The 13,705-nt window shown below is 52.6% G+C and overlaps 1 protein-coding gene across 1 annotated transcript in view; it reads right to left on the bottom strand.

Moving 5' to 3' along the window:
- The window catches only part of ERCC6 (ERCC excision repair 6, chromatin remodeling factor), a 921,458-nt gene that overhangs the window by 197,479 nt on the left and 710,274 nt on the right, over positions 1-13,705 (bottom strand). Inside the window, exons 13-14 of the mRNA XM_069611154.1 lie at positions 12,339-12,557; positions 12,002-12,112 (exon numbers count right to left, since the gene is read on the bottom strand). Coding sequence (XP_069467255.1) covers positions 12,002-12,112; positions 12,339-12,557 — 330 coding nt within the window. The remainder of the gene's footprint in view (positions 1-12,001; positions 12,113-12,338; positions 12,558-13,705) is intronic.

Raw genomic sequence — 13,705 nt, 5'->3', positions numbered from 1 at the left:
CTTCTCTTACCTCCTCACCAGGCTCACCTTAAGCGAACAGGTTGCGCAGCACTGCATGGCCGACCCTGGACTCCTCCCTGGAGTCCCGATCGATGCAGTAGAATCTTGTGAAGGTGTGCGTCGACCTCCACGTAGCAGCCCTGCAGAGGCATACCAGACAGGAACGCCGTGGTAGCAGCGATCGCTCTGGTCGAATGGGCTCTCGGACGGCCGGGCAGTGGTCGGTTTGCCAACCGGTGACAATGCATGATGCAGCCGGAGAACCATCTGAAAATGGAAGTCTTCAAGAGAGCCTTCCCTTGATTCACAGACCCAAAGTTCAAACACAGTTGTGACGCCTTCCGAAAACTCTTTGTGCGGTCCACGTAGAACTTCAGCGCTCTAGCTGCATCCAGCGAGTGCAAAGTCTTCTCGGCCGGCGTCGAAGGCGACGGTAAGAAAACTGGTAACACCAAGGGCTCGTTGAGGTGGCAGTCCGACGGCACCTTGGGCATGAAGGAGGGGTGCGTTCTCAGCACCACCCTCGTGTCATGAATAGTCAAGTATGGAGGCTTGCAAGATAGGGCCTGAATCTCTCCCACTCGTCGTGCAGAGGTGATGGCCACGAGGAACGCTGTCTTCCATGACAGGAACTTCAAAGGCGCCAAATGCATAGGCTCGAATGGGGCTCCCATGAGCCTGGTCAGCACCACATTAAGCTCCCACGCCGGGGCAGGAGCCTTCACCGGCGGGAATGATCGAAATAGTCCCTTCATAAATTCCTTCGCCGTATTTTGATGGAGGCGCGAGCCAGTCCATCCTTGGCCAGCGATAGCAGGTACGGCAGCACTTGAGGGGCCGTAATTCGCAGAAGGTTAATCTTCTGTGCATGGCACCAGACAGAGAACCTCTTCCATTTATGAGCGTAACACTTGAGAGTTGAGGACGTCCTGGCCTTTGCAAGAACCTCTCTGCAATCAGCCGGGATATCGTACCCTCCAAACTCTAGTGCTGCAGGAGCCAGGCCTGCAAGTTCAGCGACTGTGGGCCGTGGTGGAGAATGGCGCCTCCTTCTCTGGAGAGAAGCTCCGCGCCCGCCGGCAGCCTGACTGGTGGGGACGTTGACAAGTCCAGAAGGTCAGGGAACCAGACCTGCCTCAGCCACGCTGGTGCGACGAGGATCATCCTGCACCTGGACTTCTTGAGCTGGTTGATGAGGCGGAGCAGCAACAGCAAAGGAGGGAACGCGTATAGAAACAGGCCGTCCCAAGGGAACGAGAAAGCATCGCCCATGCTCCTCGGCTGTGGGAACCTGCTGGTGAAACTCTGGCACTTGGAGTTTGTCGCCGTCGCAAACAGGTCGATCTGGGGTTTGCCCCATCGTTGGAAGAGTCGATCCACTTGATCCTGGCGCAGTTCCCACTCGTTGCACGAGCGCAGCTCCCTGCTGAGTGAGTCGGCGATGGTGTTTTTTATTCCTGCCAGGTGGAAGGGAACCAGAAACATCCCCGGGGCGACGGCCCAGGGCAACCGATCCTGGGCCTCCTTGGATAGGGCTGGGGATCTGGTGCCCCCCCTGCTTCCGTATGTAGAACATCGTGGTGGTCTTGTCGGTGAAGATCCTCACCACTTTGTCCTTGAGGGACGGGAGGAACGACTTGAGCGCCCAGAACACTGCTCGTAGCTCCAAGATGTTGATGTGAAGAGACCTCTCCTCCGGGAGCCAAAGGCCTCTTGCGTGGAGATCTCCGGTGTGGGCCCCCCAACCCTCCAGAGAGGCGTCCGTAGTCACTGTCTCCTGAAACGCCGGGGTTTGAAAGTCCGTGCCCGTCATGAGGTGAGCCTGGTTGCCCCACCATAGGATCACCCGACGGAACTCCTCGTCGAGGGGGATCCTGTCCTCGAAGCAGCCCCTCGCCTGAAGCCAGCGGGCATCGAGGAACTCCTGTAGCGGACGCATCCGAAGTCTGCAAAGGGGCACAAGGTAGATGCATGAGGACATCATTCCGAGCAGGGACTTGATGGATCTCACCCTGGCCACGTCTGTGGCTAACAGGCACCGTACCTTGCCCAGGATGGTCTTGGTCCTCTCCTCTGAAGGGGAGGCCAATTGCTCCACTGTATCGAGCTTCGCCCCCAAAAACAGTGCTACTTGCGACGGGACCAGGTGGGATTTGGGGTAGTTGATGGCGAACCCCAGCTCTGTGAGCAACCGGACGGTCCTCGCCGTATGATCGACGGCGAGTTCCCTTGACCTTGCCTAGATTAGCCAGTCATCTAGGTAGGGGTAGATGTGGATCCCCTGCAGGTGCAGCCGCGCCGCCACTGGTGGCAGGCACTTGGTGAAAACCCTGGGTGCCGACTTTAATCCAAACGGTAGGGCTCTGAATTGGTAGTGGCGTCCCTGAACCACGAACCTGAGGAACTTCCTGTGCCTTTTTAGAATGGGGATGTGGAAGTAAGCATCCTCCAGGTCCAACGACGATAGGCAGTCGCCTTCCTCCAGCTGTCCCAGCATGTGCTGGAGGATGACCATCCTGAATTTCTGCCCCTTGATGTATTTGTTTAACCGATGCAGGTCCAGGATGGGGCGCCAACCGCCTGTCTTCTTTCTGATGAGGAAGTACCTTGAGTACACTCCGGAGCCCCAGAGCCTCCTGGGGACGAGCTCGATGGCACCTTTCCTGAGCATCGCCTTTACTTCCAACAGCAGTTGAGGGACGTGATTCTCCTTCCTGGCCACTGGAGGAATGCGAGGGCACTTCTTTAGGAATTCCAGTGAGTGCCCGTTGGCCAGGGTGTCCAACACCCAACGATCGGTGGAGATGGACTCTCACACTCCGATGAACTTCGTCAGCCGGCCTCCCACCGGGGTGCTTCGGTGGGGGCCCGACAACCCGGCCGGGTCAGTCTTGCTTGGAAGCGGCCTTGTCAACTTGGCCTCCTTGGCGACGACGGCGGGAACCCCCTTGCTTGCCGCGACCTCTGTAGGCCTCCTGGGAAGAGGAGCAGGCCGCCTGGCGGTAAGTGGAGGAGCCACCGCTGGATCCTTTGGAGACACCCTGTCTGCCTCCGGGGCTCCAAAAGGGCCGTCGCTGCTGCAGCACCCCAAGGGCCCTGGCTGTCTCCGAGTTGGTCTTGATGGCCTGTAGAGACTCATACACCGCCTTACCAAAGAGGTTTTTGCTGTCGAACGGCATGTCCAACACACTGGTCTGGACGTCCTGGCGAAAGTCTGTCACCTTGAGCCATCCTCGTCGTCGGAGGCAAATTCCGTTGCCCAGTTGGCGAAATCCGGTATCGGCAATGTCCATCGCCACCGTTATGGCGTGATCCGACGCCACCTCGCCCTCCTGCAGAATTTCTAGGGCTTCTGCCCTTTTATCATCAGGCAGGAAATCTAGCAGGGGAGCTATCTTGAACCAGAGCTCCCTGTCGTAGCGGGCCACGATAGCTAAGGCATTGGCCGCCTTAATCGTCGTTGCCGCCGACGAGATGACTCGTCGTCCCATAGAGTCCAACTTCTTGCCCTCGCTGTCCGGCGGGGAAGTGGAAGTTGAGGCCGCGCGCCCGCTGCCTTCTTCTTAGCCGCTGCCGAGACGACCAAGTCCAGAGTGGGCTGGGCCCTGAGGCACAAGGGGGCGTATATGGGGACTCGGTACTTCTTCTTGTACCTGTCCCTCTTGGCGGGTGTCGTGGTAGGGTTCTTGAGTACAGCAAGCCCCTCATCCCAGATGTCGTCGAGTAAAGGCACAGCGAGGACAGTCTTCCTCTTAGCCTCTCGTCGTTGGTACAGAAACCCCTCCTTTTTTTGTTCTTCAGGACAGAGCTGGAAGAGCCCGGATGCCCTGGTTATCCTGGCGTGGAAAGAGCCAACCTCGTCGGATGGGGACGCCCGCAGGGGGGGGGGTGACGACGGGATGTCCTCTGTGTCATCGCCGCCGTCATCGTCCGTCCCCGTATCCGACGCCGTATCCTCTCCCGGCGAGGGGGATGAGGGGTCCCCCGGTCTCGCAGGAGCGAAGGGCTGAGCGGGATGTACTCTCCTCCACTTGTTCGGAGGGCTTCCCGACGGGCCTGGTTCTGGCTCCTCCGTCAGGGTGCGTGGCAATCTCGTCCTTATCTCGGTACATAATGATTGGATTGCCAACAAAATGGCCGCCGAGCTATCCTGGGGCTCGGGCAATGGCTGCGACGGACGGGATGGCCGCTCCACTGTGCCCTGTTTGTCATCGTCGTCGCTATCTTCGATCACGTCAGCAGGGACCGTCCCCTGGGATCGAACCTTCTCTAACCTCTCGTTGAGGTTTATGAACCTCTCGTTGAGGCGTATGGACCTTTCGTTGAGGCCCTTCTCGGTCTCCACCAGTTCCTCCTCAGAGGCTGATTCTGAGTCTGTAATGGCCACTGGCCGTCCCCCCTCTTTTTCAGCCGGGGGCTTCACGGGGGTCTTAGCGTCGGGCTGGAAAGAGGATTCCCTCCGCGGCGGCAGGGATACTCTGGGCCCAGAGGCCATTTCCATTGGCGTAGTCTCAGCAGGCTGCGCCAGGGCCGCAGCGACCACTTCAGTAGAGGCCTTAGCTGGGTGGATCAAAGCCCTCACCACCTTAAGTGCGTCCTGGGCCTTCGCCTTGGGGGGAGGGTCAGCGCCTCGCTCCCCCTTTGAGATCGACCGGGTCCGCTCCAGTGGCCTACCCGGGTTCTCGGACTTCCTCTTCCCCGAACCAGAGCGCTGGCTTGTGGTCTAACGTGCCGGGGAAGTAGCACCCTGCTTGGCAACCGAAGAGCCCGACCTTTCTGCGCTCCCGGAGCCCGCGGACCCGTGGTGCTTGGCCTTCTGTTGGGCCCCCGTCGCCGGGGCGCCCTCAAAGGTCTTAGAAGCCCGCTCAGACTTCTTCTTCGCCTTCTCACTTGCTGTGCCCTTCTCCAGCCAGGTGGCGAGGCGGGAACGGCGATCTCGTTTGATCCGTTCCGAAAGGTCCTTGCAGAACGCACAGTCCTTCTCCACATGCGTCTTGTCCCCATGGAGGCAGTAGAGACATCGCAAATGCTCGTCCTCCTTGAAAACGTTATATAATCCGCATCCAGGGCAGTTCCTGAACAGCTTGGATCCGGGCGTCGAGCTCCCCTTGTCCTGGGCCATGTCCGTTGAGGTAGGCCGCAGATCTTCCGGAATCCTCCAAGAAGTGTAAACTCGACGAAAACTTCACCCTTGAGGGGCGTAGAAGAATTCCGAAACGGGTCCCCATTATCGGAAGTAGAAACGGTGGAGCTTGAGGCTGGATTAAACCGAAAAAATGAGAAAATCTCCTGAAAAAGCGCGAAAACGCAGCAAAAACTCAAAAGCTAAAGCACGAGGACTCCCAACACTTGAGCGTGCGGTAAAAATCTGAGGATGGCTGCCAGGGGCGTGGCTTAGGGCGAGGGCAGTCATTGGCTGGGGGCAGTATGACCCAGAGATCAGTGATTGGTTACTACTAAGAAAGACAGATCAGAAACGAAACTGATACTGATTTTTTTCTTTACTGAGGATTCTCAGCCCGACGACGGGGAATATTCATGAGCATGTGAATCCATGCCAGACCCCATGCTGGAGAAAGATGCTATTTTGGGACATAAGCGCAAAGGGAGTACATGGATAAGCTCTGAATGTGGAAAATTCTTTATAGATGGAAGAGAAAAACATCTGTGAGAGCCAAACTGCTGGGCAATTAAAAGTGTATAAAGTTCATGTGCAAGTCTCTAGAGGTCAAGAGGAGCAACAGCACCTTGCATAATTAAATCAAATAGCAGTAAATAGAAGGCTGAAAGGGACAAATTCATGGTATTTTTACACCTGACTCAGAAGTCGAAAACAAAGGCTATTCATTAGAGCCTTAAGCTAAGATAGTGGTGTGCTCACACTCCTTTGAATGCTCCATAACAGTGAGCAGCAACAAGGTCAACTACAAACTGAAGACTTTGGCCGATGGACTACCCATGACAGATGATCGACTAATTGGAAACATGGGGAGCAGTCTGATGGGATTCAAACACCTAGGTTTCATTTCACGTACACATTGCTAAGGATCTAAAAGTCCAAGGTTGTGAAAGAATGCCAACCAATCAGTGGGGTTGGGGGACAACCTAACTTACAATGTTGAAGGAGCCAATCAACTAAGGTTTTGTTCGCTATAATCAGTACCAGATGTTTTTGGAGGTAGTCTGTGTCCTACAGAAAAGGGGTAGCCAATGACGTACTGATCCTTATACACCAATCCCTTCCTTCGTTAGGTTTTGTATTTTTGCCATGTAAAATGACATCATGGAGGACACATATATGTGGGATAATAATATCTGTTATTTGAGCACTCAGACCTATGGGTGTGTAGCGCTATATAATAAATTATGATTATTATATTAAGGTATAAAACCTCCATGTAATCAAACCTGGTTGGGAGTGTGTAAGCATCAGTCGGATGTCTGCCAGCTGACCCTGCTTTATTAAACGGAGAATAAATTAGTACTTTGCCATACTCCGAGTCTGTCCGATTATTTGGTCTAAGAACTATTATTGTAATTCCATCTAGCACAAAAGACGCTTCAAAGTTCTAGGGCATAGAGTTGTGATGTCTTTCGAAAATCCTTTGTGCGTGCCATATTGAACTTCAAAGCATGAACAACGTCCAGCGTATGTAGCGACCTTTCCGCGGCCAAAGAAGGATTCAGAAGAAAACTGGAAGCACCAAGGGTTAGTTGAGATTGAATTCAGAAGGAGGGTTGGGCCCGTAGCACCACTCTTGCAGCATTAAAAAACAAGTATGGGCGTTTGCAGTAAAGAGCCTTAATATCCCTGACCCGCCCGGCCGAGGTGATGGCTACTAGGAAAGTCGTCCTCCATGAGAGAAACTTCAGAGGAGCCGGATGCAATGGTTCGAATGGAGGCCCCATGAGTTTAGTAATAATGACACTGAGCCCCCAAGCTAGGGCAGGAGCCTTCAATTGGTGGAAAAGACATGAAGAGGTCTTTCAGAAATCCCATGATGAGCCTGTGAGGCCACAACAATGGCCTGTCCGGTGACAGTGTGTACCGTGAAATGGCCGCCAGATGCACCTTGATGGAGGCGTGAGCCAACCCAGCCTCGGCTAAAGACAACAGATACGGCAGGAGCTGAGGATCTGTGACTCGCAGGTGTAATCTTTTGCACCCCACAGCACACCGTGAAGCGTTTCCATTTGTGGCCGTAACATGATAGCGTAGAGGACACCCTAGTCGTGGCCAAGACCTTCCTGTGTTCTAGAGGAATGTCATAATGCCCAAACTCTAGGGATGCAGGAGCGAAACTGAGGTTCAGTGACGCTGTGTCGTGGCGCATTATCATTCCTTCTTCTCTGGAGAGGCCGGGAAAAGGATGCAGAGCAGTTCTGGGTACCAAATCTGGAGAGGCCACGCCAGAGTTATGAGTATGATCTTGCCGCAACAGCGCTTTTAAGCCCTCCCGTGTGAATGAAAACGCATCCACCAGGCTCCCCTGCTGGGGTGAAAGCCTGGCACTGAGTTTGATGCGGTCGCAAAGAGGTCGATCTGGGGTCAGCCACACATGCTGAAGATATGTGCTGTCTAAGCCCGCTGGCGCTCCCATTTGTGGCAGGATCGCAGCTCTCTGCTGAGGGAGTCCGCAATGGTGTTCTTGATGCCCACCAGATGAAATGGGATGAGAAACATGTGCTAAAGAATGGCCCAGTGCCACAGGGCTTCCAAGGAAAGAGCGGGGGAGCGGGTCCCGTCCTGTTTCCGGATGTAAAACATAGTGGTGGTTTTGTCCGTCAAGATCCTCACCACCTGTCCTTGCTGAAGAGGCAGGAAAGAATTCAGGGCCCAAAACACGGCCCACAGTTCCAGAACGTCGATGTGCAGGGCCTGGTCCTCTGGAAGCCAGAGGCCTCTGGTGTGGGATCGTCAAATGTGAGCACCCCATACTTCCAAAGAGGCTTTCTTGGTGACAGTAGCTTGGAACGGGGGAACCTGAAACGGTGCTCCCTACGTAAGGTGCTGGCGCACCCCCACCACTGAACAGCATGTCTGAAGTCATGGTTGAGTACAATCCTGTCTGTCCACTTGCCCGTGATCTGGAGCCACCTGGCATCCAGAAAGACCTGTAGAATTCTCATCTGTAGTTTGCAGATGAATGCAGGACGACATCATGCCCAGCAGTGACATGACGGAGCACACCGTTGTGAACTGAGTCACAGCTTGGCGATCTACCTTGCCCAGTATAGCTGCCACACTCTCCTCCGAGGGAAACGCCAGAGATGCCACTGCGTCGAGGCGGGCGCCCAGAAATAGTGTTCTGTGTTGGCGACACACAGGACTTCAGATAGTTGATAGAGAATCAAAGCTCCATCAGAAGACATATGGTCTCCCTGGTGAGCTGCACCGCCAGGGCATGGGGGGGGGGGGGTTGGACAGGATGAGCCAGTCGTCTAGGTACAGACAGACTTCTATGCCCTTGAGACGTAGGTGTGCTGCCACCGGGGTCAGGCACTTTGTGAATACGGTTGGCGCCAATTTCAGGCCAAAAGGCAGAGACTTGAAATGATTGTGACGTCCTAGAACCACAAAGCGCAAGAACATTCGATGTTTTGCATGTATGGGGACGTGGAAGTAGGCATCTTCTAGGTCCAAAGTTGCCAGGAAATCCCCTTCTTCCAGCTGGCCGAGCACTTGCTGCAACATGTCCATCCTGAATTTTTGGGACTTCAGGTATTTGTCATGGCGTCGCATGTCTATGATCGGACGCCACCCCCTGACTTCTTCCGGACCAGAAAGTATCTGGAGTATACTCCGGAGGCACACCGGGACGGGTTCTATTGCCCCTTTTCTTACCATGGCCTGCACCTCTTGTAGCAGTTGGGACCTGTGCAGCTTCTTTCTTGTCACAGGGAGAATGCAAGGGCACCTGTGTTTGAATTCCAGGGTGTGCCCCTGACTAAGTATGTCCAGCACCCACTTGTCGGTGGTGATGTTGTTCCACTCGTTGACAAAGTGCGTCAGATGCCCTCCGCCCACCTCTGGGTGCGGAAGTGGCCATGAGGGCCCTGGGCCGGGTCAGGCTTGTTTGGACGTTTGCGTACCGCCTTGCGGACGACATCAACTCTGTGCCCTCTCACTCTCCTGGTAGGTAGTGCAGGAGGGCTAACAGTATGAGGTGGATGTGTAGCCTTTAGAGGATCTGTTGAACTTCCATGTAGAGGATCTAAAGGACAAAGACCGTCGCTGCTGCAAGGTGCACAGAAATCTTGCTGTTTCAGTGTCCGTCTTTATAGCTTGCAGCGCTTTGTCCACCACTTTGCCTAAGAGGTTATCCCCATCGAAGGGCATATATCGATCACCTTGGATTGGACATCTTGTCTAAAATTCGTGGCCTTTAGCCAGCCTTGACGTTGGAGTACCACTTAGTTTCCCATATGGCAAAATCCTGAGTCCGCGACCTCCAAAGACACTGTGATGGTGTGGTCTGTGGCCACCTTGACCTCCTTAAATAGAGCCAACGCCTCAGTCTTTTTGCCATCAGGCAAGAAATCCAGATCAGGCCTAACTTGAACCACAACCCCCTGTCATAACGGGCCAGGATGGCGAGGGCATTGGCGGCTTTCACCGTTGAGGCAGCGGCTGAAACTACAGTCTGGGGACGGCTGTGATCTGAAGATGTAGGTGTCGAGTCAGGCACCATGTACTTTTTCTCAAGCTTGTCCCATGTTGCTGGTGTAGAGCATGGGCTCTTCATGAGAGCTAGGCCTTCATCCCAAACATAGTCCAGTAGAGGAATGGACATTGCGATCTTCCTGGCCAACATATGTCTCTGGTAAAGGAATCTGTCCTTTTTCTTTTCTTTCCTCAGGCACTAAGCTGAAGAGGGTAGATGCCCTTGAAAGCATGGAGTGGAAGGAACGCACCTCGTCAGGAGGCGATGCCCTGGAGGAGCGGGGCGGGGTGGGGGGGTATCGTCAGCACCCAGCGGCTCTCCATTCGGTGGCACAAAGTCATCAAACTCATATGTATGCGTGTCCGTTCCAGTGTCCGTACGGGGCGGATCTACCACGGTACAGCCCAAGTGGAGGGTGGCGTTGGCTGCCTCGGTGTTGGAGGGTGCTTTGGACCTGCAGGGTGGGATCTCTGCTGTGGTCTTGGTAGGCTGTGCCTGGTGGGGGGTGCCCACCGGAGCCATCGGGGGCAGGAGCCGCTGTTGTACTTCTGACACCAAAGTGTGCAGTGTAGTCAGAATATCCAGAGACCTGTTTCTAGGGACCTGTTGAGGGACCACCGGAGTTGGCACTGGTGGAGGGCTAGTGCGCCTTAGCAGGGCTGATGGCCGCTCCCGTTCTACTAGGGGTTTCTCTTCACCCATTAGGTTGTCACCTCCCTGGTCCGATCCATCTGAACTTGTATAGCTCGCCATGACGGGCTACCTTGCTACTTCTTTTATCCCCACCATAGGCCTGGGGTGAAAATCAGTCGGTGGCAACAGACCTTTAGATCCTCCTGCCTTTTTCGGTAAAGAATAAATGACTGGGGGCCTTCACAGACTAAGTAATTGTGGTGGTCATAGTCATGGCCAGAGCAGTAGCAGTTGTGGGCCCGGGAGGCAGTTTAACCCTTGAAGATTTCGCTGTTGACATAGCCGTGTTCGTCGACGGGACAGTCGACGAGATCGGGGATGGAACTGAAGCAACAGTCGTCGACGTGGCCGCGGAAAACGGTGGACTCGCCGATTGTGGTCTCTGCTTGCGAGACATGGTCAGCGTCGCCGCTGGTGAGGTTATGGACATCGGCGTCGACGAGGACCTTGGAGTCCCCTCCTTGCAAGTGTCTTTTCTTGGTCTATCCTTCGACAAAGAGCCATGTGTGGAAGAGAGGGTCGTTTTCTCCGATGACACCACCCTCCGGCAGGCTTACCGGCGAAGGAGAGCGGGAGTACTCCGAACTGTGACCCGCAGCCCATGTCGGATCGGCAGTGCGCCGCTTAGCCTTTCTGTGGATGTCCTGCGAAGAAACATCCTCGGTGGATCTAAACCTCTTCCCCGATGGAGAACACTCTGAAGGTCGTCTGGACCTGGAGGGGACCTGTGCGCACCCAGAGGCCGCGCTTGGAGCTCTTTCTTCCTTCAGCCATGCCACCAACCTGCGATAATGGTCCTGCTTCGTCTTGGCAGGGTGACCTCAGCAGATTTTGCATCTGTCCTCGTCGTGATCAGGATGAAGTCAATCGAGGCACCTCTTGTGCCGGTCTTCTATGTAGATGTTCCTCAAGCCACATCTGGTGCAGAGCTTCAACAAACTCCTCTTGTCTTCTTCCAACATGGCGAGGCATGAATTAGGCCTCAACTAGGCCTTCCAAACTGGAAAAATGAAGATCTGATGATGTAGCGGTCGATCTTCACTGGAAACGGATCCCCGCTGCTGGCACTGATCAACGGTCAGCGAACGAGAGGGGGTTGGACAAAAATACATTTATACGTCGAAAAACTCACAAATTCGAAAAATAGCTCGAAGAGCAACTCGAAAGGTCTCCCAGCACTGAAGCGTGTGGTAAAAATCTGAAGATGGCCACCAGGGGTAGGGTTTAGGAAGACAGTCATCATTGGATGGGTGCAGTATGACCCAGACTTTAGTGATTGGTTAATGGGAGAAAGCAAGTTTTCAAGATCTTAAAGAAAGACTGCTTTCTTTTTTACTGAGGATTCTCAGCCTGATGACAGGGAATATTCATGAGCATGTGAATTCCATGCCAGACCCCATGTTGGATAAGTCTGCCTTACTGCTCAGCTTACGTTACCTAGATTGACTTTGGCTAGACTCGGTGTCGATAAATGTGTTCACTGACTAGGTTGACCTTTCAGAGGAGAGGCTACCAAATGAAGAAGACAGGCAATAAAAAGTGAATATTGATGGTTAAGCGTTTCTGGTCCTCTCCCTTTGAAAGCATGCAAGTGAAAGAAGATATTTCTATATGGAGGAGGCATAAATATATCTGCAACTTACCTGGTTGAACCTAGCTATAAGAGGCTGTCTGGATGCTACTGTAGTAGTGCCATCCATTTTCACATAAGAATAATGACGATCACTCAGAAAAAATTCAAGGATCTGCAACATCTGCAAGGAGAAAAAAAGAATTGCATCTCATGAGTGGTTCAGTAATGTTTAAGGAATTTATTTTCCATTGATACTGCAAATGTGCTGAACATGTGAGGAAGGAGGGATTCTTGGCATTGGGATTAATATTTTCAAAATGTGAGGTATGAGATACCCCCCTATGGTCTGGACTGTGTGTTTCCATAGTGTTAGAAACATGCCTTCACTTCCTCTGCAGAGCACTTACCTGTTTAGACTGGGAAAATAGCAGTACCCGGTGACCCTGCTTATGCCAAATCTTTAGCAAGGACTCCACCACAATCAGCTTTCCCGAACGCTTCCAGTACCCAAAGTGGTCTGCTTCCTCCAAGTCTTCATCAGGCACACCTTTCAGAATCTTGGGACCGCCGGAAAACAGGTCCGGGTGATTGCAAATCTTTCTCAAAGCAATGAGACCAGGGAAAGCCTAGAAGAAAACATAAGCATGAGGGGAACGGAAAAAGGTGATAGAAATTGAAAAGGATGAGAAGCAAAGTAAAGAAAAACAGAAGAGAAATGTTAAACAGAAGTAGGTAGATGCAGATAAACTGGAAAGAGTGGAGCAGCTATTGGAGGAAAAGTTCAAAAAGGAAAGCAGTGTGGAGGAAAGTATTATCAAAGAGGATTCCAAAGACTTAAGAAAGCAAACAGAAAAAGAATTAGAGGGAGAGAGTGGAAACATGTTAGGGGAAAAGGAACACGCACACAGAAAGGGTGAGACAGAAGCAGACAGAGAGTAAGAGATGTGTTGTGTGGTAACCAAAGGCTCTGCTGCTTGATATATGATGGGAGATTTATTCTCTTAAGATACTGATTAGATGATGTTACTTCTCTCCTCCCTGGCACAAAGTGAGCTGGAACTCTTGCACACAGGAAATCGTACGGATAAAAGATCTGGCATCACACTCAGATTTGCAGAAACTAACTTGGAACATTAAATAATAGCAGTGCTAGGTTTGCACTTTAGCACACGGTGGTAATTAAATCTAGCATATGTTCAATTTACCCCTCTGCCAAGCGAGAATGACTCATGATTTAAAGTCTGTTTTCACCAGACTCTCATAAAGAACATTAAAGGATCACCAGAAGATCCAGACAACTGAGGTCCTAGATCAAAAAACCTCTAGTCTGCCAGTTTATTGGAGAGGATGATCTGTATCAGTTTGAAAACATTGAAACAAACAGCACACCAAATCACACCAGATCAAGCAAAGGTAGAAAATGGAAAAGGATATGCCATGCCATCAATATGATATATTTTAAGTATTTTATAACGTGCATGTACACAAGTGTTTCTAGGCACGACATGACAAGGGAGGGAAGACAGACGGAGCACATAAACAATCTTACTAGGCCTTGTGTCATTCAGATCGTACAAGTAGTATACGCAAAAAAGTGTGGGAGAGAGAGGGGAATTGCAAGGGGCAGTGCTAAGGAGGTGGAGAGGGGAAGTACCAGGGGGAGGGGCTGTGGAAGTGCAATCTGGGCAGCATTCTGACAATAGGTAAATTAAATGAACAGGCTATCCCTGCAGGCAATTCTTAGGGTGGAATTGGCAGGTTAAGATGCAGTAAA

Source organism: Ambystoma mexicanum, chromosome 8 (assembly GCF_040938575.1).
Source record: "Ambystoma mexicanum isolate Mex_15411 chromosome 8, UKY_AmexF1_1, whole genome shotgun sequence".
NCBI classification, from domain to species: Eukaryota; Metazoa; Chordata; class Amphibia; order Caudata; family Ambystomatidae; genus Ambystoma; species Ambystoma mexicanum.
The sequence above is the reverse complement of the archived record's forward strand: the minus strand, read 5'-3'. Positions and strand labels throughout refer to the sequence as shown.